The following is a 25,475-nucleotide window of genomic DNA, read 5'->3' as shown; positions in this document are numbered from 1 at the left end:
GCTAGAGATCCTGTGAAAAATTCCTAGTTCAATCTGTGTTTAAACTGAATGATAAATCCCTGTGTGTTCTACCCACACATTTGGGGTTTTATACCATCTTTTTGAAGCAGACTAGAGACTGCATGATCAGGCAAGAATTTAAAAAATGTGCTGTAGTGCCAGGTGCCCAGTTAAACACAGCTATAAACCTCAGACAATGCGGAGAGCTCTGCCAAATGAACTGCGGCTCTGGCACCTAAAGGCAAAAAGTGAAATTTATTAATCAATTTTCCTTCTCGCTCTCACGTTCACTTGTAAAAATGAGATTGTAAACCAACCTTACGAGATCCAAATTCTTCCGTTTTCTGCTTTAAATGTAAAAATGTTTTTATCCTTCTGCTTCTAATTACAGCTTCTTTTTCTTTCTAAGAATGCATTTATCTCTTTCAGTAAAAAGAGCAGCAATAATATGTTGAACAACCCTGAAATAAATTTTGTCATGTAAAAAATTAATTACGCATTCCAAACCTGGTCACTGTAGCCCTCTGGGAATTGCCTCCGCACCTCAGGATCTGTAAATAATTGACAGATAATATTAATTGGCTTTGGATTAGTGAGCAAGCAGAGAATCACACATTAATATTTGATCAGAAGATGATAGCAACCCTGGCAGGGGATCCAAGGAGGGCAGCTGAGGCTGCTGTGCTGATAAGAGCAGGGAAGGACTTTTCAAGGCTCTCCCTTTACCCTCCTCCAGACAGAAAAAAAACTGTACATAAAACACACACAAAACACATGAAACCAAAAATGTCTGTGTGTACATACACACACATACATATATATTAAAAAATTACTTTTTAAGAGAAGCCCTGGTGCTAGACTGAACTTCGGGCTGTTACCTGGGCAATATCTTTCCAGCTGCAATTTGCCACCTGGGTTTGTCACCAGGAAATGGTTACCCAATGCACTTCATTTTGGTTAAAATCAGACAACCAGTTTTGCCAGCTCCAGGCACTGCGCTGATTTATCTCCATAGACAGTTTTCAGTGATACCAGATTACAAATCCCTCAAAATTACTTTGTACTTATGTTAAGGTATGCTCCCTAAATAACCAAAAATATTTATCCAGAATTTGAAAGAGGCAATTAACACAGCCCTGGAACCTCTCTCATCAGGAAAACAAGTGTGAAACACTTCAGAGTAGCAAGCTTTCAAGACTGATGCAACGTCCTTATTCCTTTGGCTGTCAGAATAAATAATACGGTAGTATTCCCTGAGAAGTTATCTTAAATTTAATTAGAGATGTTCATAAAACAACAGAATATCATGATTGAAATTATTTATACGACAACCTATTTAAAACAGATCTCTTCAAAGCCATCCGTTTTTCAAAGGAATACGTCAGAGAAGGCCACATTCCATTCTACAAAGATTATTTTTTAATTACAAAAAACCAAACCATATAACAATCAGGCAAGAGTTCAAAATGAAGTGTAACGCATGAACAAATGAACGGTATCCTGGCAGCGTCCCCCTGGGTGCTGTGCTGGGTTTGGTGCTGTCCCCACGCCGGGCTCAGCGCAGGCAGGGAGGGTGGGGTGGCACAGGCACCTCCACTGGTGTGTCAGAGCAGTGCCAGCCCAGATCCTCAGAGCAGCGTTCACTGAGTGAGGGGTTTGGTGATGGTGACTCCGTTGCCAGCAGATGCACACTCCTTTTCAAGCTGTACTCTTTCCACATGAGAAATCCAACAGCCTGGGCCTTTATAAACTTTCTAGCTTTACATTTTCCAGACAATCAGATGCTTGGTCGTAACATTTCACCGTGACACATTTACAATATATCAAACTGTACATATACATATGAGCAAACCCATCTACATTCATACAGTGGATTAGAAACAGAAAGCAAGGGGTCTCCTTTAAAACCTTACTTTGAAAATTCTTGACTCTACACACAGGTAAGTGAGCAAAGTGTCCAAACACCCAAAGGGATGTGACCAGCTGTGCTGGCATGGCCCCCTCTGCACACAATTAGTGATTAACAGGACAGTATGGCTTTACACTTCAGCACAGCAAGCACAGCATCAGTGGTAAGATGAAACTATACCACATCTATTAAGATGCAAATTTTTAAGTAATTTTTAAATTAATTATCAGAGGGCAAGACTTCAGAATTTCACAGAAAAAAAACCCCAATCAATGAAAGAAATAAATTTGCATTGCTGAAGACATCTGTAATGGTGTCTGAACATGATATCTACATTCTCCCCCACTTCTACTGATCCATTGCTCTCAAACTTATTATAAATATATATACACATATTGCCACACACAACATTTTATAATTTACCAATTTTTAGGGAAATGAGTAGCTCAGTTTGACATAAATCCAAAGTGGGTTTGCTCTAAACACATTCCTCCATAGATGGCAACCCACATTCTCATTCTTGAAAAATCCAACAAAACAGATTAGCCATACAAAGTAATTGTGTGTGTGTGTGTAAACATGTGTTTTTCCTGTTTTCTTAGCATCTTGAAAGCCCTTTTGTGTTCCTGGAGGTCTCTACCATGAAGGACAGCCCAGAGAAACCCACTAGAGTGTACTTCTGTGAAGTCTGAGAGTCCCATCTCAGCTCCTGGTCCCGAGGCAGAGGTTTGTGCAGGGCTTTGTGAGACTCCAGCATTCAGGCGTGAGCTCACCCCGAGCTAACACATTCCTGTTAGTGCCTTTATGGTCCCACCTGAGGGAACCGCCCTCCGTGTCACATGCCTGTGTGACACAGGGATATAGCTTGTCCACAGGCCACTTGGGGTGACACATCTCCCAACAGCATCAGAATGGCTAATCCAGACAAACTGGAACCCTACAGGTAAGAAAACTACTCTAAATTATGCCTGGCAGCCTCAGGCCCTCATGTCTTTACAAGTCCTTTCTATTTAAAATTGCATCAGCTCCATCACTTCAACTTTTAAATAGTCTGGGAATATTTACTAAACTTCCACTATCTTTATTTGGAAAACACTACACAGGGGAAAAAGAAACTACTTCACATCTTATAGCTATCATCACTGCATCCATTCTTCACTGTTAACCCAGTGTGCATTTGAAAGGTGTTTTCAACTGTACTTACCTACACATACATCCACAATAAAAGTATATTTAAATTCTACATGCTCATGCCATGAAGTTTGAGGAAGCTGGACCACCCTCACTACACCAAGAGGACTGACATAAATACATACAATAGTAGCCCTAAAGACACCTGACTTTATGAAATATAAACATCTCTAAACCAAACATTGCTATTACTCAGTACAGACAGGCTCTCCCCTGAAGGGATAAGCACAAGTCACCCAAAAATCACGACAGACATGATAACCAAATTATTCCGAACAAGGGAAAACAGTCAAACAGATACAGGCCAAGCCAGCACCCAGGATTCAGCTTTAATCAGCACCACGAGTATCAGTGAAAACTGTTTCAGCATTTGTGTGAAATACTTGGTAAACACACGAACAGAACTGACTGTCAACTCTGCCTGTAAAACTAAAGTAACTTGGGAACTTCAAACACTTTTACTCGCAGTAATTTGTTTTGCACAGCGCTTGCAAACAGATGCAGCTCCATTGTAGTTTTAGACAGTAAGAAAGCTCTTTGCAACTCAAAACATAGGGAATGCTGTTATTCTAGGTACTTAACAGGCTTTCGAGTGAAATGATGCAAAGTAAACACATGTAAAATACTTTTTTCAAGTTCAGGAGAGTGGAATCTATTTGCTGACATCAGAACAAGGGAAGAGCCAGACTGAGATCCCGACCAACCTCTTGTCCAGCTACAGCAAAGCACTGAGCTGAAGTTTTGCAGTCACCTATAACTTAACTGAGCTCTGAAAGCTCAGCTGAGGGCAGGAGAAGACCAGGAACAAACACAGTGCAAGTTAACCCCCAGAAGGAAAAAGTCACAAGAATTATGCAGATGCTTCTCAAACTAAACTTGTCCCAAACCCCAAAACAAGTACTCAGGTTGTGCTACATGCTGAACTCCTCTGTTGATCTTTCACTACAAACGGTTTTGTAATTTCAGCACACAAAGATGACAAGATCCACACAGTTTGTGCCTAAAGCAAGTGCTCACAAACTTCCCTGGAAAGCAGCCATCCATGAATATAAATACATGCTGTGAAATACAGCACTGGAAACTGTGAGTTGATTCCACGTCACGTCTGTGCACATTACGTAGAGCACTGCATTGATTACTCAACCATATTGCAGCTATCACTGTTAGTATTTCATTACATATGTGAATGCTTCCAAGTTCTAAAAGCTATCCCTGCCTCTCCCCATAGAATCTTGTTCAACAAAAAGCCAAGTACAGCAGAATATTGAAATTAGCTGTGAACTGTATAATCCCATTGTTCAATTTCATGGCATTTAAGACAGTACCTTCCCCTCCACACAAGTCTGGATGTTAATCCATGCTGGAACCTGATTTAATTTTCCAGATGACAGGATGGGAACATGCTACAATGGCATATTAGTGTAACTATGCTGCTCTTTTACTCTCAACTTTTCTTACATCATAAAGTGAGGAGTTTTGCTTTTGAAAGACATGCTTAATTACTTCTACAAATAGCACAGCTCAAACTGGTCTGTATTTGAATTGTATGGAAATTATAAAACCAGGGAAGTTTTAAAAAAATTATCAGAAAATACCTTCCAGAGTAAACCATGCAAACCCAATATAAACGAACTTGCTTCTCCTGATAAAAGTCAGCCAATTTAATCCATACTGGCTACAAATAATTCATTTCAATCCCAAATTGAAAAATATAGTGAAAAATACTTCATTTCTTTCTCCTAACTAATTCTTTACCTCATCCACTTCTTTAAGGTCCTTACAGCTGCAATCCCTCTAAAATGAACTGGAGTTCCATTCAGAGTAACTTAATTTCAACACCCACTACACATTCTCGTCTTTATGCAGCACAACTAAAAAGCAACGCAAACTTCTTTCCAAACCTCTGCAAACTCCTTGATGTCCTGCACTCAGCACAGCCGAACACTCCTGCTTGCCCCTAACCTGCTGCAGCTCAGCCTGCAGATACCATCCCGAAGAGGGGGAAGCAGGGGAGGAGGGAAAAAGGCGGGGATGGGTGGAGAAAATGTGGGAAAGAAAAAACCTACACACACACAAGAAGACAGACACAAAACCTCAGAACAAGTTCTGGCATAAAATACATATGGAATAAAAATTTCCATTTCTATTTAATATGCAGCTTTAAGCCTTCAATCTTCTCTTCTTAAAGTGCTCTTTATTCTAAAAGTGTACAAGTCAGAAAACAACCAAGATGTAAAAGAAAATGCTACAAGAAAGTCTTACACCCCATCATGCAACCCCGCTGCCAGCACCAGTGTGTGAGACTGAGGTTACCTCGAGGTGTCGCTGAGCACAGCAAGCACCCGCAGCAGGTTCCACACTCAAACACACAACTCACGTGAGAACAGTTTGTAATCAACCTCTTCACCTAGCAGATCACAGTGCAAACAAATATCCCACCCCCAGGATCCAGGCTGCATCCCTGTGCTAGGCTAGGCCTGAGCTGGAGGACACGGTCCCGCAGTACCAACAGTTACCGAAGGTTCTGTGAATCCTCGACAAGCACCAGCTGAGAGAACCAGCCAGGACTGGTACATCAGCTGCTGTGCACAAGGCCACTGACATTAATGTCACAAAAAACAGACTCACAAGTTTGCCTCTCTCTCTTTAACAGAACATTTGGAAGTCTGCCCTGCAAGTGCCAAAAACCTCACTGGTAACATGAAAATGCTTTTCACAATAGTTCAATCTAGAAACATAATATAAGGTTTATAACTCACACACAAATTGCTGTTGAGACTTCAGTAAAGTGATGCAAAAGCAGGAAAGACTGAGAGTAAAGGCAGTATAAAATACACATCATAGGAAACAGGATGGAAGGGAGAAAACCAGAACAGATTAAGCAAATCACTATGATTTCCAGAATTGTTTATAAATTATTAACACATCAAGAGCCAGAGGGGCAGCGAGGAGCAAAACTTTCCTCGGGAGTGTTCAGCAACATCTTATATGTGTTTTTTAAAAAACCTTTCCCAAAAAAAACCAGGTTAAGCTACAGATGTCCTCACAGATTTTTACTTAAGGCAATATACAGCTCTCCAGAATGAGGAGATGTAGAGAGGTAACAGCTCTAACAACACAAGAACTAGCACAGGTTGTCACAGTTGTGTCCATACACCTGGGGTGCACACCAAGTTTTCTGATCCCCTCACACCAGGTTTCTGATCCCCTCACACCAGGTTTCTGATCCCCTCACACCAGGTTTCCAGTGCAAGCACGAGACCAGCAGCAGCTTTATAACCCACTCAGAGTAAACAGAGTAAACGCTAAATATGAGACTTTCACTGTTTCTAGCAGACAAACCAACTTTCCATCTAAAGGGGTCTTCGCTCACTTTACAGTTCTGTTAAATAAACAGAAACAACACTCACTCCTTGGATAAGAAGACAGGAAAAACACTCATTGCCTTTTACAAACAGAAGAGGCTCCATTGGTTTCCTCATCAATTATTCGGTGTCATGTCAAGTTGTTGAACTGCCCAGCTTGCCACGTGCAGAGCATTTACTCAGACCCTTTTATAAGGCAAGATGTTCCATCTTAACTACTATTATTTACTTCCTCGGACTCTCATATGGAATGGGGCCAGGTTTAACCAAAACTTTACTAATTCTTTTAATGGAAGTTGTGTAACAGTTGTGTTGGAAGCAGAGTGTTCAAAATATGAAATACAATTGGGGAAATACCTCTCTATTAAATCCTTAAGCTCTTCTGTTTCATCCATACCATGATAGCGGTTTTACAAAACCCAGTTGTATAATGGTGCAGATTAATGTCTGTATTGCTAACAGTCTAAACTGCTAAGAGTAAAGCAGTAAAGCATCAGAAAGCATAAGATGTCTTCAGTGATCAGCAAACTCAAAATTCTTTCTTTACAAAGAAGAGAAGGAAACTTTCAGTCCAGATTAATTTTTAAACTGCTGATACTGAGTGGTTTAGAGCTAGAACTATAAAGAAGGGGGTGCACAGGATAGAGCTAAAACTAAAATAACAGACATCAAAACCAGAAGACAAAAAAAGTACTTATTTCGAGTCCTGTTTGTTACATGTTTCTCCCATCTTCATTTGAGGTCTTCAGATCTTTTCTCTGCACTGGTTAATGACTTCGGTGATACCTCAAGCCCACATTAAAGCACGGTTGATGAATCTTTTGAGTTCGCTTTACTATGCATTTAAGGGGATATTTCTCTTGATAACCATCTGTTCTTCAACCAACCCAGAAATGTAGTATTACTGCAAATCTAAGCCAAACTCCAGGAGTCCTGCAAACTGCAAATTTTGAATGGATTATATTTTTAATTCTTTTTTTCCCCCTGTAACTTTAGTCAGCAAATTATACAGCAGCTAAAACTTGCAAAAAATATAATTAGGTAACACCATACTTCAATGGTCAAGAAATCCACAAAGCCTGACTTACAAAATGAAATACGAAGTGTTTTGAAACATTTTATAGGCTGCCTGTAATAATTATACAAAAGAGTTTAAATGCAGAAGTTGAATGGGAACACCTACTTTAAGCAGGCTTTCTTTGGGTTTAATAATTTTTAAAATTTATTTGCGTTTGATCATTGTATTTTTTCTCATAACCTTTTTGACACTCTATAAATTTAATAGAGATGTGTTTCAAGTGCTCAGGCCATGAATACTGAATTTGTTTCTCTCCTGCCTCTTTGTATTTATATTCCGAGACAGTGGAGTTGCCTGGTGACAGTCTCTCCACTTCCACAGCAGCTGGTAAGCCCTCCTTGTCCTGGGAATATGAAAGAAACAGTTAACTAATATTTCAGGCTCTGATTTAAATGTGACAGTCTGGAAGTGCCAATACCATGAAGGGCAGGATTTACAAGCTAAGATTTTTCTAAAAGTCTCAGAAGCAATAAGGAAAGAAAAATAAAAAACCTTTATCACATCTAGCTAACATGCAGCAAAAATTAATCCTGATTAATTAATTAATACAGATTAGTGCATCACCTAGAGTTTAACAATACCAGACACAAGCAGTGATTGTCTAATCTGTTAACTTAGATTTTCAGAATGCAAATTCTAAGGATAAGACCAAAGCAACCAGAGCTTTGACAGCTTTACAAGAAACAGTCACCTCTTTAATATTTACAAGACATGTATTTCAAATGATTTCTGAATGTCTATCTGCTGGCCCGAGACTACTGCTTCTGCTCAGCTGCCAAGCACATGCACCCAAAACAATTTCTCTAAGCTCACTTTGTACAGCAGCAAAAATAAAAGTTATATTTTATAAAAGTAGAGCTTATAGCCAACTGAATTAATACCCAACAGTGGCATACTAAGCACCTTCATCTAAAAAAATCCCTATTCAATTAATTTTAAGAGAAATTTTTAAGTAATGTTACATTTTCTACTTTCCTGTGTCAACCAAATAACTTTTTACTCGTTTGTTAATTTGAAGAAAACCAGAATTAACATTTTAATGTCATATTGCTTTTTAGCAATAGTGTATTAAAAGGATCTTGTGTAAAACCACAATGTGGCCACGGCAATCAATCAACTACATTACAAAACCTAAAGGAATTGCTAATGAAAACAAACAGTATTTTCCAACACTGCCAGGCTTTTCACTATTAGAAAATAGAGTTTCATAAACATTTTCCAAGCTGTTTTATTTTTGTCATTTTTAGCTTTAATGATAGTTTGGCTTTAATGATAGTTTGGCCATTTAAATTTGGTAATTACCTATATTTCCTATGTCTTAGAGAACATTTTACAATTGTTTAACTTTTTTAAAATTTCTTTCCAAAATTCACCAACGACAAGAACTTCAGATAGACATCAGAGAAAAACATAAAGCACTGCAGAAATACATTCATTGCTATATGGACTGTCACATATCAGGTTTAATCTGAACTGACTGAAAAAGGACATGGAACAGAAGTGTTGTAGCCAACCATAAGTTCTTGAAGTGTTGTACTAAGAAAGGAACAACAACAACCCTTCTCTTGAGCAACTGGATAATTGCCCAAACTACAGAGAGAAACCTTCTTTGTTACACATGCAACAGTGAATACTGATTTCTAAGCCTCAAGCTATGTAACTTTCTAATGTTTCAAACTCTGACCCCACTTTCATACTCTCAATATCGATAGTCTCCAACTGTTTTCAGTCTCCAAGTGCCCATGTGTTGCTGCAGTGGAGCAGCACTGCTCCCAGACACTGCTCTGTCACTGACTGCACAAATACCCTCTGACAGGAACCTCCAGCACAGCAACTGCACAGTTCAGAGAAAGCAGAGCTGCACAATCAGCTGGGGACTTGATGGCTTCTGTTAGTGCATCTCTGCTTAGTTCAGGATGCTTTAGTTATTCATAGGCATTGAAACAGAACAAACAGATTCTATCAAAGGTGAAATGCTGAAAACCTCATTTTTGATTCAGTCTTTTTTCGGTCAATTTTGGTTTGGTCTCTGCAGTGGAGATGTCACCACAAATGCTTTTGGGCATGTGCAGTAGTAAGATACAGCTTATCTATCACACCATAAATCTGATTCATCCATGTCCTTATCAACAAAGGACAGCCAAACTTCACAAGCATTTCTGGGGAGCTGATTTCATAGTGGTGCTCCGGCTGTAGCTTTTCCAGTGTAGCCACACTTAGAGCTTCACCCTTACTGCACTTCCAACCCATAAACCTGTGGTATGAAACAGAACTGACCAAGAATTTCCACGGTCACCAACACATTCCTGAATTTTGAGGTGTGCAAGTTCCTATATTAAAAGATCATAAATAAGAGAGAGCAATAATTATTTTATTGGGACACTTCAGAACTTGGCCTTGTACCCTTCAGTACTCAGCCTCACCTTTTTGTTTCAGCTTGAACCATGTAACACACCCATCTCAACTCACCACTCCTATTAATGCTGTCCATTCTTTCAAAGTGATAAAACAGTAAAAATTTGTAAGAACAGGGAAGCTGGAATCCATTAAAAAAATAAATAAATCAGAGATTGGTCACAGTGAGCCTCACCTAAGGCTGCAGCACCACTGAGGTCCCATGACAGCCCAAAACTGAAGCATTAAATGAAAGTTTGTAGGAACAGGAAAAGCATCCAACATACTCCACAGCAAAACACTTCTGTGGAGTCAGAAATGTTGATGACAGAAGTTGAACTTCTTGAACACCATTCAGAATTTAATGGGGGTGAGGGGAAGGAGGTCCTAACATGGAAAAATACATCTCATGGAGCTAATGACCGTGAGATGAAAGAAAAACAAAATTCACTGTGTGTTCAGCTGCTCAGAATGACTTCTCTCTTTTGGAGGAAAGTTCATTAACTGGACAGCATCAGGCACCACAACAGAGCCATGGATATACTGACACTTGCAGGACTGACCTAGTTCATGGCTGCAATGCTTTCAGTTACCATTAGCAAAGCTCACTTCATGCTGTGTGCAATGCTGTAACAAAAAGAAGGTCTCTGAGAAAGGAAGTTTAGCACATTTAAAGCAGTGCTGTTGGCTTGAAGAAAAATTTGGTTTAGATAAAGAGGAGTTCGCTGATACTCAGTGCAGTTAGACAGGAAATCTATCATCTCACTAAAAAAATTTAAAACATTTTTGCTACTGTAGAAAAGGCAAGGGTATCAAAAGGATTTTTAACCACAAAAAATGTTTTCAGACACTTGATACCTCCAAGATGTACAAGAGCATACACCCAGCTATCAAAATGCTCCTGAGAGAGTGGAGTAGTCTAGTTCTGAGCAGGAACATTTCATAATCATGTCACAGCCCTAGGAATCAGGCATATATACACACAGCAATTTCACTAATTTCCTTTCTGTTTCCCTTGCCCAGCTTTAAGAAACCACAAACTCCCAACTAAACTTTCAGCTCTTTTCAATGCTCTGCTGATTCATTTCAATCTGGTCACCTTAGCAGCAGATCTGCAGAAAACAATCTCTTCCCTTCACTAATAACTCCAAAGATAATCTTAAAAATGTAACTTGAATCCACCTGCACAATCTCTCTCCACAGGCTGATGATCCAGGCGGTGCTGAAGTGCAGCTGGCCATCAACTCTGGAAGTGGGATGCTGGGAGAAACAGTCACAAATCTGACACTAGAAGGAAGCTCAAGAGCTGGGGCAGCTTTTATCACACAGCAGCACACCTTGAGCAGTACCTACTCTGTTCTCATTATCTCATTCCATGTCTAATTGGGTTTCTAAGCTCTCTGCTCCCCAGATGCTTTTTCCAGGTCTGAATTCATACTGCTGTTGTACTCCCATCAGAAGAATTTCAAGCACCAACAGGTCATTTCTAAAAACTCTCCTTTTTGCTAAACTCTTATTTGTGTTATGTCCAAACACCCTTTTTTGAGAACAGAAATTAACAACATTTACCATTATTTACTTGTTGAAAAATAAACATATATCACTAACTGTAGCACCACAACACTAATGCTCCATGCTGTAATTGTTCCACAGAGGCTCCACAGCCTTTTCTTAAGTGACCAAACTAATGATGAAGTTTTCTCCATCTTATTATATAAGCATATATGTTTAATTTTTAAACATGAAAGATTAAATTAGAAGTTACCCACACAAACACAACTCCTTTTAAAAAGGCTCAAAACACTGTATTTACATCTGCAAGTACTCACGTTATTACTACAACCTTTATAACAGAGCTTAGGTTTGCTTCAAACAAAACAGGGTTCTCAGCGATAGAGGCCCAAGAAAAAGCCCTGCATACAGTTAGTCTACAAAGAATTAACTGGATTAATTAGCAAGGGATTTGAGAAGCAGCTTGGAGCTAGAAAACCAAAACACTAAATTGTTTAAATACTTTGGCAATGGATCAAGGTTTCTAGGCAGCCCTATGTTCCATTCTCTCCTCTTTTTTTTGCTCGGTGTTTTAACGCATTTAACCTGACGAGGTACTTTTTCATGAGATATGAATGACACTGTCAAAATACCAAAAAAGAAGATGTGAATTAAAAAATGCCACAAGCTGTTAGCAATTCTGCCAACATGCATGAGCCCAGGCAACATTAATTAAAAATCAATAGCTTAGGACATAAATAGCTCTTATCTCTGTTATAGTATATCTCTAACATAACTCTTTATTAAAGAAAAAAAAGGGGAAAAAAAGCCAGTGTCTCTGCTATTATACTGACTGAATTGACCACAACAAAGCAAAAGGAATAAGGCAAAAACCCTGAGCAAAGAAACCCTTATGAGAAAGGGAGGACAGGCGTATGAATGATTGGAATGCTTCAGCCTTGCACTATCGTTAACACATAACCGGCTGGAAACAGCCACACTGCAAATACTTGGAGAACAAGTTACCAGGAAGAACATTCCATGTTTTCAGTGCTAATATGATTCTATACAAAATTCTTCATGCCAAGGAAATAAAAATAACATGTACATCTTTCAGTCAGCTAGCAGTTAGTAATACATATTTTCCTGAGTTTATTAATCAGTATTTTTATTTTGCATCTCAACTAAAGATTGTAAATTCTTTGATAACTATAAAAGAAAGATGAGGAAAAGCAGGAAATTGCACTCAACCTTTTTTTCCTTTAGCGACACATCTTCAAACTAAAGTTACATTAGCAGGCATCAAAGCTAAAAGATTTAAGATAAACTAGGAACTTAAACCACAGCTTTCAACAGCTGTTTTCACACTTGCAGAGAGCCAAACCTTTCAAAGACCCAAACCCATTTTCTTACACAATATCACCTAAAGCACACCAAGCTGGATGTGCAGTTTGGGTCTCTCATAACTCCCAGACAATCATGACAATTTAGATTTCTGAAGAGTTTCTACAGAAAATTAACATTGAATAGAAGATGTAAAATCATACTGAAATGGAAAGGCTAAGCTTAGTTTTCTTTCTATCTAACGACTCCTGCTTTATTCAATGATTATTAATGACAGGCATATCAAATGCTTCCATCAAGACACAGTAGTCTAAAATCAATGAGGAAGAAGTCAAGCAGGCACTATTTAGCAAAAAATTATTCGAGTTCAAAATAAAAGCAAAATTTTCATTTCCCTAAGAGCTACGTGTACATACACCAAGACACTAAAACACTACAAATTTCAGTGGAAGAGCAGATCATAAAATTGTAGGACCCTTAAGGTGAAAATTCTCAGGACAAAAAGGATTATTCTGATAGTCACGTTTACAAGTCTGAGCTCTCGAGAACCTCTTGCAGCAGACGAGCACATGCGAGTGCAGCTCCTCTGAGCTCCAGCCCCAACACCAAAGCCTGGGTAACACAGCTGGGAATGAAGAGCTGGTACATTGGGAGGCTGCATTTATTAAAAAACCAGTTTTACGGATTGTTTCCATTGCAAAGGAAGGTTTTAGAAATACCAATCTGAAATACTGAATATACAGATGCAGGAGGTGAGCTTCATCAAACCATATGCCAAGCAGAGATGTATCTATGGGCATAATCAGAGAATAATTAGGAATTTCTTTCTATGATGGAATGGAGACATGAACGACAAACCTTTCGGATCTCAAATGGAAACATGTCACATGTCACAACTGGATTTTGAGCCCTACCTTGCGGCTGTGCTTTGGGACACTCCTACTTTTTCCCATCACCTTGTCATAACCCCAACTCCCAAAATTTTATTGACTGAATTGCAGCACAAGAAAATCAAAGGTTCTATTCATAAAGCACAGGCACCAAGTGTCAGGACAGGGAAACAGAAGACCCCACTTTTCACAAGGTCTTTTGCTCTAACTTTTCATTGAGCTACAGTCAGAAATTATGTATTTCATTCTGAACTGTCCAAATTCCAGCTATTGCCAATTTCAATTAACCTTGTTTGAGGTGCATTGAATACAAGGTTTTGTGGCTGCATTTGATATAACACAATTATTCATCTAGAAAGTTAATTATGCAATCTTAATTTTTAGTAGAAGTACATTAGAACACAGAACTCCTGTTATTAGAGCTCCTCTAAACAGAATAAATTGAAATTCCACCAAGTTCCCCCAATAACACTTTTTGCCTTTGTAAAAATACAAACCAGCACTTCATTAACATTTCAACCACTGTCTCCATTGAAGGTTCAAGAAAACAAAACAATTCTGAGACTTTGTTAAATCATCTGTCTCCATTTTACTTTATCATTATAAATTAAACTGCGTAGAAGATGCACAAGTAATTTGTAAACTCTTTCAAAGGATCTGATTTACATTTTTCTTCTACAAAGATGAAGATCTCCCCCTAACATGCTCCATTTGTGTTAAATATTAAATGAAGACACTCATACTACATATATGGCAAAAATGGAATATATTTTTGATATGTTTTGGAATTACTTTTAGCAGTTCAATGCTGTTTATAATACTGGTGCAAATACTGCCACCAATAAAGAAACAAACATTAAAAAGGTGTCCTTTAAGCTTCCCTTTAAGGCATCTACCATAATCGTATAATTTGCTCTGGACATCATTAAAATGTAAAGTTAATGAGGATTCAGCTGAAAACAGAAGAAATGTAACCTATTTTCAGGCAAAACTTCTAACACTGCAATCAGAGGGAAAACCTCTTTGATGTCTCTTTGTCTCTTCTCATTAATTTTCTTTTGGTTTAAAAAAAACACAAAGGCTGTTTAAACTAAAAAATGCACAGAAGTTTAAACATGGTAATTATAGCCGAGCTGCAATGAGGTCATTAGGTTTTTAAAACTTTGAGATAAACAAAATTGAGATGTACGACTATTTTAAAAACATGTCAATACTCAATTTTAACTGTCCATGTGATTGATACCCGTTGTATTCTAAGGATTTAGTCTAGATACAGAATTGTTACAAGATGATTTAGTGAAGGACCTAATCCCACGGCCGGGGTAGAGCAAAGCAATCGAGAAATACATCAAAATGAAAAGCTGTAATTACTGTATTATTAGATGCCACATTTAATATTTCTAAGTGCAACAAAGCACACTTTTGCCATCCGTGCAAAAGAGATGGCAAATTGTGAGATTTTACTATTCTTTACCTCTACAGTTCATTAACGAATAAAATATTGAACAAGTTAAATAATTCTATTTACTCACTACATCCATTCTTTTTTATGAACACTGCCAAGGTACACACAAAGCTGCACACTTCTGTTTCAACATGCTAATTCTTTCCAGCAGAAAATACCTTAAAGAGGCATTTTTAATTACTACAGTACTGATGGAATCTGTGATATACTGTAGTGGTAGATATTTTTAGCAACTAATTTACAAGTAAATTTTCCCAAACTATAATCAAAACAATTTTTAACACGACTGTGTACAAAAGAAGATGATGGATCATCACAAACAGGAGTAAGGCCTTAAGCCACAAATACACAGGGCAAATATAATCTGATCTTTAGTGTAGAAAGAATTCAATCACAATGAAGCAAAATAAGCATATTTATAACATTTTTCCATGTGCCAGGATCACCTCTAGATAAAATGGAATAAGGTGAGATCAATACATTAGTTTGTGGCAAATGTAAAAAAAAAAGTATGAATGCTAAGACATTTGTGGACACAGGTAATAGCTTTAATAGAGAGTTATTTACCCTAATGAATCTTTTGAATGTGTTTGATAAACTCTTCAAATTAAACTGAGTCAATGGCCAGCAGGCAAGTATCAGATAAAACCAGGAACTATTTTACATGCAAGTGAAGCACAGCTCCAGAAGAAAATTTCATACCTATTTCAAGGGAAAGTTTGGGGAGTTGTGTTTTGGTTGGGGATTTTTTTGCTTTTCACCTTTCCTCTGCCATGTTTTATTAGCACTTGCTCCTGCCCTTGCCCACTGAGCAGCTCTATCCTACAGAAGTACAACCCATCCTACAGCATGCACCAGCTTCTGCTCCACCGGAGCCACTCCTCACCTCCTGGGATCCTTCCCTACTTGTCTGCATTCTCTTAGCGCCATATTCAACAACCATAAAGCACACCACTGAAGTAACACTGCATCAAATATGCACCTTACAAACAGGAAACATCAGCAACCTGATTCTACCTCTGCCCATACTGTGTTGCTCAATCAGCCATTCCGTCTTCACATTTTCACACTTGGTTTGAGTCTGCATTAATTATTTTTGATAGGTGTTTCTCCACACAGAGTGATAATCTGCTTTTAGAATCTTTGGAACAGAAGATCTCAATGATCTCCAAAGTATCTTACAGACAGAAACTAGAGACATTTACTTAAGAGGTGTAACAATGTAAGAATCAATTAATTAAGAAGTCATGTTACCACTATTTATATTCATAACTACATCATTTCAAAGTAAATGATTCTTCAAAGGAACCGAAAACGGGGTTGAATTAACACCTGTAGAATGCAATGGGAGTTGTGAGCCTAATTCCCTTCACCACCACTTAAAATCCCAGCACAAATTCTAACGGTGGAAATTCCAGTCAGGAAAGTGCTCAGAAAAAACTCTCCAGACCATAACCCACTCCAGACAACAGATTATCACTATCAATTGTCTCTTCCCTTCCCTCTATCCAAGGTTATCATCCTCAATATGGAAGTTCAACTTCCTTGGTTTTGATTCTATCTCACTCTTCCATGAAAAAAAGTAATACTAAAAAGTATATAAAAAGCTGTTTTCATCTTAAAAAGGCAAAAAAGTCATCTCCCAGGAGCCAAAAATCTGTCAGCATCTGGAATTTTGACAAATGGTTTACCAAAACTTGTTAGCCCCAGAAGGACCAAAATGCAAATGGTCTCTGGTAGCACAGAAGGTAGAGTATGGGATTTGTTTAGATTTGATCTTGGATTTTTACAACCACCGCTGAAGTAAAACAATAGTCTTGCATTAATTTTACACTTATTTGATAATAATCTATCCTCAAATAATCTCTTTTAAACTCCATTTCAATTTTAAAAAAACCTAACACCCAAACCGCAAACAAACAGAAAAACCCACCACAAAACAAAACCAACAAAAAACCACAGGAAAACCTAACAATGTCACTTTCTGTTCGTGACAAAAAATACCACACCAAAGGCAGGCAGCCCAGTACTGCCTTGGGCACTCTGACAGGCCTCTCTTTGAATTCCAGTTTACATTCTCTTCTTGCAAGGAACTCCCTGTAACAAGAAGAACCAGCAATAAAAACAGATCTAGTTCATCTTTCGCTTCCCCAAACTTGCTTCACCTGAGTGCTGCACTTAAAGCAGTGCTCTGTTAAGTGCTCGAAAGCACTTAGTAGTGCTCTGCTACAACCATCAACCTGGATGTCAACAGACTAAAGACAGACACAAATTCTAAATTCCAGTATTTCTATTGAAAACATCAATAGGAAGCATCATCCAACTGTGGAAGGACCGGTCAGTCACTTCTGGGACCATGCTAACACTAGGGAAAGGAACCACCCAAAGTTGCCGTTCTTAAATCTACAGGGAGTCTCCTTTAAAGTCATTACTACTTTGTTTCTTTTTCACCCGAATGACACTCGAATTGAAAGTTCTTTACATCAATGTCCATATCTAGGCTAACTGCTGACTGCAGATGCACTAAGCTTTGAGCAAAGTTAACACTCATTAACAAGATTACCTGTCGTGATTAAGTGAGAACAAACAATAAACAAACCACCTTGGAAATGCTTGTGACTGAGAATGAACTAAAGTTAAAACTACTCCCTTAAATAAAGTCAAACACACACACACACACACACACACGCCCCTTTAACATCAACGTTTGGACTCTATTCAAAGTACAGTCTCTTTGCAGTTACTGGCATAGCAGCCTTACTCTTAAAGCAGCACAGTAAGAGAGAGTTAATTGCAACAAGTGCTTCACCAAATTCTTAAATGCTTGAAATGCTGATATATTAAGTATTTCAGTATATTGGGTATCTAAATTAAGTCTCTCAAGAACTCTTTAAAAGTAACAACAACTCAAATTATTCTATAAATTCAAGGAAAACTCTAAGTATAGCTAGTGAATGAAAATAATGTTAGAATCACTACGAAAAAACCCTCCCTAAGAAAGTTTCAGTTTAGCAGTTAATTCCAACCTGCAGTTAAAAAGGCACTAGCTGTCAGTCAGTTTTCTCACCCAACTCTATCATGAAAAGAAAAACTGACAGATCACAGGAGCTTGCCTTTGTAAACCAATTCGGGAACTTTCATGCTTCTTATTTGTTAGGTTAAAGGTTAAATTGCTGACCTCTGCCCTCCTGCTTAGCAGCCTTTCCCTTTTTCTGTAAAGCTTTATTTTGGGGCTGTATTTACATGGATTAGTCTCTTTTCACGCTAAGAAGGAATCTGTTCACAGCCAAAGCCTTAGTTCTGGTTGTACAAAAAGCAGTCACAATTATTCAGCACCAGACAATGACCATATTGTGGATTTACAAAAAAACCACCTCAGCCATGGCAAGTTCTGTCCTTGCTGCACAAAACAATAGAAGAAAAATCTTATCAAGCATTCAAGAGAAAGCAAACAAAGCAGGCCCACTGTGAACTTGATGAAGATGTCAAGCTCCTTTAAAAAAATATAAATCAACAAAAGAGTTTAAAGTCCTGTGAGTGAGACTTTCTGTGCTGAATTTTTCTGTCTAGTTAAACAGTGCCAGCATAGCAATATACTGCAGATTAGTAAATACTTGTGAAATAGGGAAGACTGTGGACAGAAGTAGTTAAAGCATGAACCAGAAAGGCCAAACTGCTCTCTTCCCACAAAACAGCTCACAGCAACAGAGAAACACTCAGTCCTACTTGATATTACTGGTTTGGGGGTTTATTAAATCTAGTACTATCAGATAAGAACACGCCTAAAAATGTGTTAGACAAAATTTAAGATGACTTGCAAAATGACAGATTCTAGTATTTTTTTAATAAAGTGAGTTTCTCTTCAAATTGAGCTCTGTATTGCATTTATACTGTAAAAACCAAACTGTGAACTGTCTTCACAGAAAACAGCTCGAACAGTGCTATTCACTTACCCGGACACTGCAGTCCCAGTAAGCTCTTTGTTAAAATCTTCCACCTTGTTTGTACTTAAAAGCAAAGCAATCAAATGGAAACAGAAAAACAAAGCAGCAGCTTAGGAGAATTAGAATTCCCAAATACCACCTACCTACTTAGGTTTGGTTACTTTTCCAATCCTGCTTTAGGAAGTTTGGTGTAGCAACATAACACTGTAAAGATGGGATAGGAAAACTCGTGATACGGGAATTCCAGCCCCTTCAACAGAAAGCCCTTATTTAATGGAAAGAGACCTGAATTCTGCACTTCATTATTCCTAAACCTTCAGCATTTTATCTATTTCTCAATACTGAATGGGCAGATTGGAACCAACAAAATGTTTTCATCTTAAAAAAGTAAAGGCTGCTCTGAGAGGTGCATAGGTAAGGTTTACAAACCCTTGAATGACCAGCTCTTAACTTAATCCTAGTCCAGTAACTTTGCTTATGTTCAAGAAAATCCTTCATCTATAGAGGAGGCACTGCTCTGCTATGTAACATTATAATATATGACAAAAGGTAATGGTAAGGAGCAGCAGTGTGTCTCTCGCAGCAGTGTGTCTACCTGCCGAAGTCCTACCACAGAAACCACAGTGACAACTGTAGAATAATTTTAGGGCCCAAGTACATTGTGACTTCTCCCAGTAGAGTTAAGGACTTCGATTAGTTTAAGTTATACATTTGTGATCTACTGGGAAGCGGGGGGAGGAAGAGAAAGAGCTATTACAACCCAAGGCTACAACATGAAAAGTAAAGAAGGAAGTACTTAAACTACTCACAAGCTTCTAGTAGGAACAAGATTAGTAGTACATGCTACTCTAGGAGCCAATTCAAATGCAAATTTCATCCTTTCACTCAAACAATGATAAACTACCCCAGAGTTAATAGTTTCCTTCTAAGATTCATCTCCCTTTTCAACTTAGTGGTATGTTTTCGAGAAAAGAAAGAAGCACATGGAGAGTCTTACAGCAAGACCTTTTAAATTCTGTCATAAAAGAAGTAGCATAAACTACATTTCCTTTCCTAATCCAGTGAACATTTGTTAAACTCTAACACACACTTTGTCCATGCAGTCACATTTAGGCTTCTAACTTACCATGTTTTTTTTAAAAAACACTAAGAAAGAAATCCTTTAGCTGTACTAAACCATTTCAGCTTTTTCCTTGAACACACAGCAAGAATTTATGCTACACTCACAAAAAGATGAAAGATGAGGTCCTTGGAGAGAAAGGCCTTTTGGCACACTACATGGTAAAGCTACAGATTTGACATACTTTTATAATGTCTGCTTTGGCAAGAACACAAAAACCCCACACAAAAGCATGGTACGTCCTCCCAGACAGGGGTGTAGGGGGTGTTTTACTCTTGCGAGCATTTACTTTCAAATGCTCTTACTTCAGAGACTATTTTGATCGGTTACTTTAGACTAACAAATTCTCTTTTGCTATATGAACAGTTTGACAGTCAGACTACAATTCTCTTCACAGCCCTTTCTAACAAGAGAGAATCTTTGGCTGAGGTCCAGCAACAGCCTTAAATTTGTCACATCCTATTTTTGATGGATGATCTGCAGCAGCTTTAAGATCATAAAGAGCTTTGAAAGTTAAAAGAAAAATTTCACAAGTAGTAAGCTTTCACTTTCTTTATAAAGGTATTTAAACTAAATTTGCTAGCAGATTCTTTCTACTTCTGCATCTCAAAAAACCTGCACAAAACAATCTTCTGGCTGAGATTAAAAACATAGGAAACAGCAATGCACTTTACTTGCCTACAATGTGTCAATAGCATAGAATTGGATATCTAGAAGTGCTTAAGGCCTGTAAAAGAAACAATACACATTCTTTCTAATTTACTACCTCAACTTCTGTGTAGTTTCACTATTACGAAATGCCATGACAAACACAAAAATCACAATCTTATAAAACGAATTTTTCCTTCCTTTACAAAAAGATTAAAAATAGAAAAAGAAATCCAGTAAAATAGCAGTACTTCATACAAAGCTTTTATTTTGCTCTCAAATTATCCATGTCATGTAACAATTCCAATGAATGAGAGAAGACCATGCACCAGAGATACAAAACTTAGTAGTTTTACTTTGAGCCAATATTTCCCCTAAAATATTTCATTTTTACAATAAAACCATGACTATTTTCCCCTCTTTTTCTGAAAGTAAATGTGTGGGAGCTGGTGAGAAGCATTAGACTTGCAAAGTTCCTCTGCTTGACATACTTACACCTGACACACACAACACAGATTTCTCACTAGATAAATTCCATGTACTGTCACTGTAAAAACACAGATTCCGTTCTTTCTATTCTAGTTTGCAGCTTCTCACTTTTGGTGAGAAGGCTCCAGGCTCCGGAGCAATGCATCCCTACAAAGAGGAGATCAGGAAAGAGAAGGCCTCTAAGGATGAACAAGGAGCTCCTGGACAAACTAAACACAAACAGGCAGCTTCCAGAGGGTGGAAGCAGGGAAATATGTCCTGGAAGGAATGCAGAGAAACTGTCTGAACCACCAGACATCAGGTTAGGAAAGCTAAAGCCCTGCCAGGAGTAAATGCAGACAGGAATAACAACAAAAGCTTTTATAGGTATGTTGGCAGTAAAAGAAAAAACAGGGAAAATACATGTCCTCTAAGAAAGGGAAATTCCCAGCTTCCACAGAAACCCCAATCATTAGGCAAAAAAATGGTCTGGGGTTGTCTTCTCCTACGGAAATACATTTTTAGTAAGAAATATTCATCTTCATGTGACTGGTCAGAGTTGCAGCTATCCTGCTTCACAGCTCTCAAACAAAAGACATCGTGTTTACGTAAGTAAGAAAAATCCATACGTTTCCAAGTAAGTTTATGAATTCAACAATGAAAAGCACAAAAACCATCTTTAAATACAACTGAATGCTGGAATTGCATAATGTAGCAAAGACTTCATGTGCCAAAAATTTACAATGCTGAGCACAGATGATAATTTTTTCTAAACAATCTCAAGGGGAAAGGACAGTGAGAGCACAGCGAGCTGATCCAGTGATCATTTCCACTCTCAATTCACACATTTCACTGTGGTTTGGCAAAGTTCTGCCTGGACTGGAATAAAACAATGTCCACTTTTTCAACTTCTTTGGTTTCAATGAAAATTTTCTCTTTGTACCTTATTAAGTGTACAAAACATTTCCCAGATGATCCTGAAGCTTACACTTCTATAAATCAAATATTAGGATCATAGGATAATTGAGGCAGGAAGGGACCTCAGGAGGTCTCTAGTCCAACCTCCTGCTCAAAGACAGGCCAGGTGTGAGGTTCAGACCAGGTTCTTCAGGCTGTGAAGGGTCTTGAAAACCTCCAAGGACGGAGATGCACAACATCTTGAGTGACCTGGTCTAATACTTGACTCCTCATGATGAACAGGTTCCCAATATTCACTTAGAATGTCTCTTGATTCTGTCTGTCACTGCACCTTGTCCTCTTGCCACGCATCACTTGGCGAGCCTGGACACCTCATCCAGATGAACTCCACAGGTATGGAAGGCTGCTGCTCAGGTTCCCTGGAGCCTCCTCCAGGATGGGCCAGCCCAGCACTCTTGTCTCCTCACACTGAAGTGCTCCAGCTCTCTCACCATCTTTGTGGCCCTCCATTGAACTTGGTCCAGTTTACTGATGTCTTTCTTGGAACCCAGAACAGGATTTTCCCTTCTGCAGTTGACTGTGAACTACGAAATACATTGAAGCTTCAAACTTCAGTTGAACTTCACAGTCACATGGCAAACATCCTTTGCTACTTTCTCACTTTTCCTCTTCCAGTTTGCTCCCCCATCCCACCTGGGCTGGGGGAGCAAGCGGCTGCGTGGGGCTGAGCTGCCAGCTGGGGTTAATCCATGTCAGCTACACAAACTTTTGAATAACAAAATAGAGGCAGGTTTTACCATCCCACAAGCCAGACAATCCCACACACTAGGACTGTTACAGCTTTAGAGCAATTCTTTCTCCTCAGGACCAAGTCAGAAGATTGATAACAGAATTAAGAGCACTGTACATATCAATAGCGCTATTATACTAGACACAGACTTCAAAAACAGCTGTCTTAGTTAACTTTGGGATCAATTAAATGGGGAGAAATAGTTTTAAACCTGCCTGATAATTTGCTTCTTATGCACCTTTTATGCATTTTACTTTTCTCAACAGTAGCTGCTCCTTGCCACGTAACATACATTCCCTGACTGCAAAAAAGAAAAGTTAATCTACATTCTTAGTTTTTTGGTGTGGAACACTCAGCCAAAATGTGGACAGAGACTACATGGAGGTTTCTAGGTCTGTATTTTTGGAATTTGCCTGGGATACAGTGCAACTGTTAAATACAGTCAACACTGCAAAGAACCAGACATTCTGTTCATTCAGAACAGAAGGACAAAATATTTGGGTATACGCAAATCTAAGGCTTCTGAGAATAAAGTATACTACTTAAGTATAAAAAATTGGTTGGGAAAAATCTCTTAAAAGATTCTTCAGAGAGAGTAACTTCAAAATACATGACTTGTAAAAACAATTATTAAAACTCTTTTTTTACTCCCTAAAAAGAATTTCTGAAGATTTTGCACCTACAAGTGCATACAACAAACCTAAAAACACAACTAAGTGAAACTCCCACAGAATCAGTTGGTTTATAGAACAAAATGTATACTAAATTCTCCAATTAAAAACCTGTAAAGTAGTTTCCGTGCTTTTTAACCCACCTTCCCACAGCAGGGAATTAATCCCTCCAGGGGGATGCAAACAAACTTCAAAGAGAAGATTATACCCAGACACTAGTACTGTACAATGTAATGTTTATGGTCAAATTTGTTCAGATTTTCTGGCACTAGAATCCAGGTCAGATGTGCAGAAACAAAGACCAGTTATTAAAAGGGCTCCTGCAGTTACATCAAATAGTTGTGATGGCACAGAGCAGTAGGATAAGCCAAAACTGTATTCCAGTTACAACTCCTATGGAGGCTTTGGCAGGGAAGGAAGGAGTTGCAGCTATTTGACTTTCGCAGACTGTAACAAATACAGATATAAAAGGAGGTAAGTGGCTTTCCAGTCAATAAAATATAAAAATCCTTTCTATTTGTTCATTACACCATATCTACAACATACACAATTGTTTCGTACAAGACAAAATAAATACTACTTCAATATATGCTGACTAATCATAATTATTTAATTTTGACAAACTTCCTTTTTGTACCATTCTACACACTGAACTCTCATAACAGTATCTTGAACTAAATTCTGGCATTACAGATTTCAACCTTTGCTTTTCTTGGTTATTTGATCAAGTTCCTCAGGTTAGATAAAGTGCAATCAAAAATTCCCAAATGTACTTACATGTTGGTTTCAGCAGTTATGGGAGTTCTCTACCATAAATATAGGAATACTTATCAAAAATAATATTACAGAAAAATACTTGTGTAATTATGACTTGATAGCAATGGTAAAAACAGTTAACCAAATCGTAAGCTGCATCCATGCCTAATTTCCAGATAAAGTCATTTGATCAAAGCGAGAATTCTGGGAACAGATAAAAATACTTCTGTAGACAAGTAAGAAAGAGGAAGTAAAAATAAATTCCAAACAAGATGTTTTAAGAGTATTTTTTTGGTTTAAAACTACCTTTTTTTTTACATGAGCAGTAAATACCAATCTGAAAAAGAACTTACTTTTTCAACCTAATCAAGAAAAGAGTCATTTATATTTTACAAGACAAAAGGAGACAAAACAGTCAAAGAAACCTGAAAATTGTCCACAATCAGGTGGTCAGAAACATGCATTTCTCATTTTCAGTCCTAACTGTAAAAGATTCCCAGGAACCAGTGATTACGATATTTTTAAAAGCCAGAACAGCATCATACTAAATATACTTCATTATCTCACAATATGTGGTTCTTAAGAATAGTTTTAGCCAATAAATAGGTAGAACTACAGTGCAAAACAGTACCTTTCCCAACGCAACTGATTCCTGAGTGGGTCACTTCTGCATACACCTCAAAGGTAGTTTCTGGATTTTGTCTGTAACAAAAGAAAGGTATATAGCACACTGAGAATTTGGTTTAAGTGCACTTGCAATGAGGCAGTCAGAAAGGGTTCTCAGCATGCACACAGTACAATGACAACTAGAGAATCCCTATTTCTTGGTTTACAGCCTGGGATGATTTCTCATCAGACCTTTCTAAAGGTGCTAAATACAGGGATTTTTTCAGGAAAAAAAATGTCCTGGAAACTTTTCACCAAACTGAAAAGTCACATTGCCCAACACTGAGCAAACAACACCCAGATTCACATTTTCCTTACTGTGATCCTTCAGTTCAACATCATGACATCTATTTGCCCAGGAAAAAGA

General features: G+C 38.1%; 1 protein-coding gene across 4 annotated transcripts in view; it reads right to left on the bottom strand.

The window, feature by feature from the left end:
* The window catches only part of DENND1A (DENN domain containing 1A), a 159,974-nt gene that overhangs the window by 128,923 nt on the left and 5,576 nt on the right, over window positions 1–25,475 (bottom strand). For all 4 annotated transcript variants that reach the window (XM_082295358.1, XM_082295360.1, XM_082295359.1 and 1 more), the window contains exons 2-3: window positions 25,074–25,144; window positions 508–551 (exon numbers count right to left, since the gene is read on the bottom strand). In XM_082295358.1, coding sequence (XP_082151484.1) covers window positions 508–551; window positions 25,074–25,144 — 115 coding nt within the window. The remainder of the gene's footprint in view (window positions 1–507; window positions 552–25,073; window positions 25,145–25,475) is intronic.

This window comes from Coloeus monedula, assembly GCF_965178545.1.
Source record: "Coloeus monedula genome assembly, chromosome: 21".
Lineage (NCBI taxonomy): Eukaryota > Metazoa > Chordata > Aves > Passeriformes > Corvidae > Coloeus > Coloeus monedula.
The sequence above is the reverse complement of the archived record's forward strand: the minus strand, read 5'-3'. Positions and strand labels throughout refer to the sequence as shown.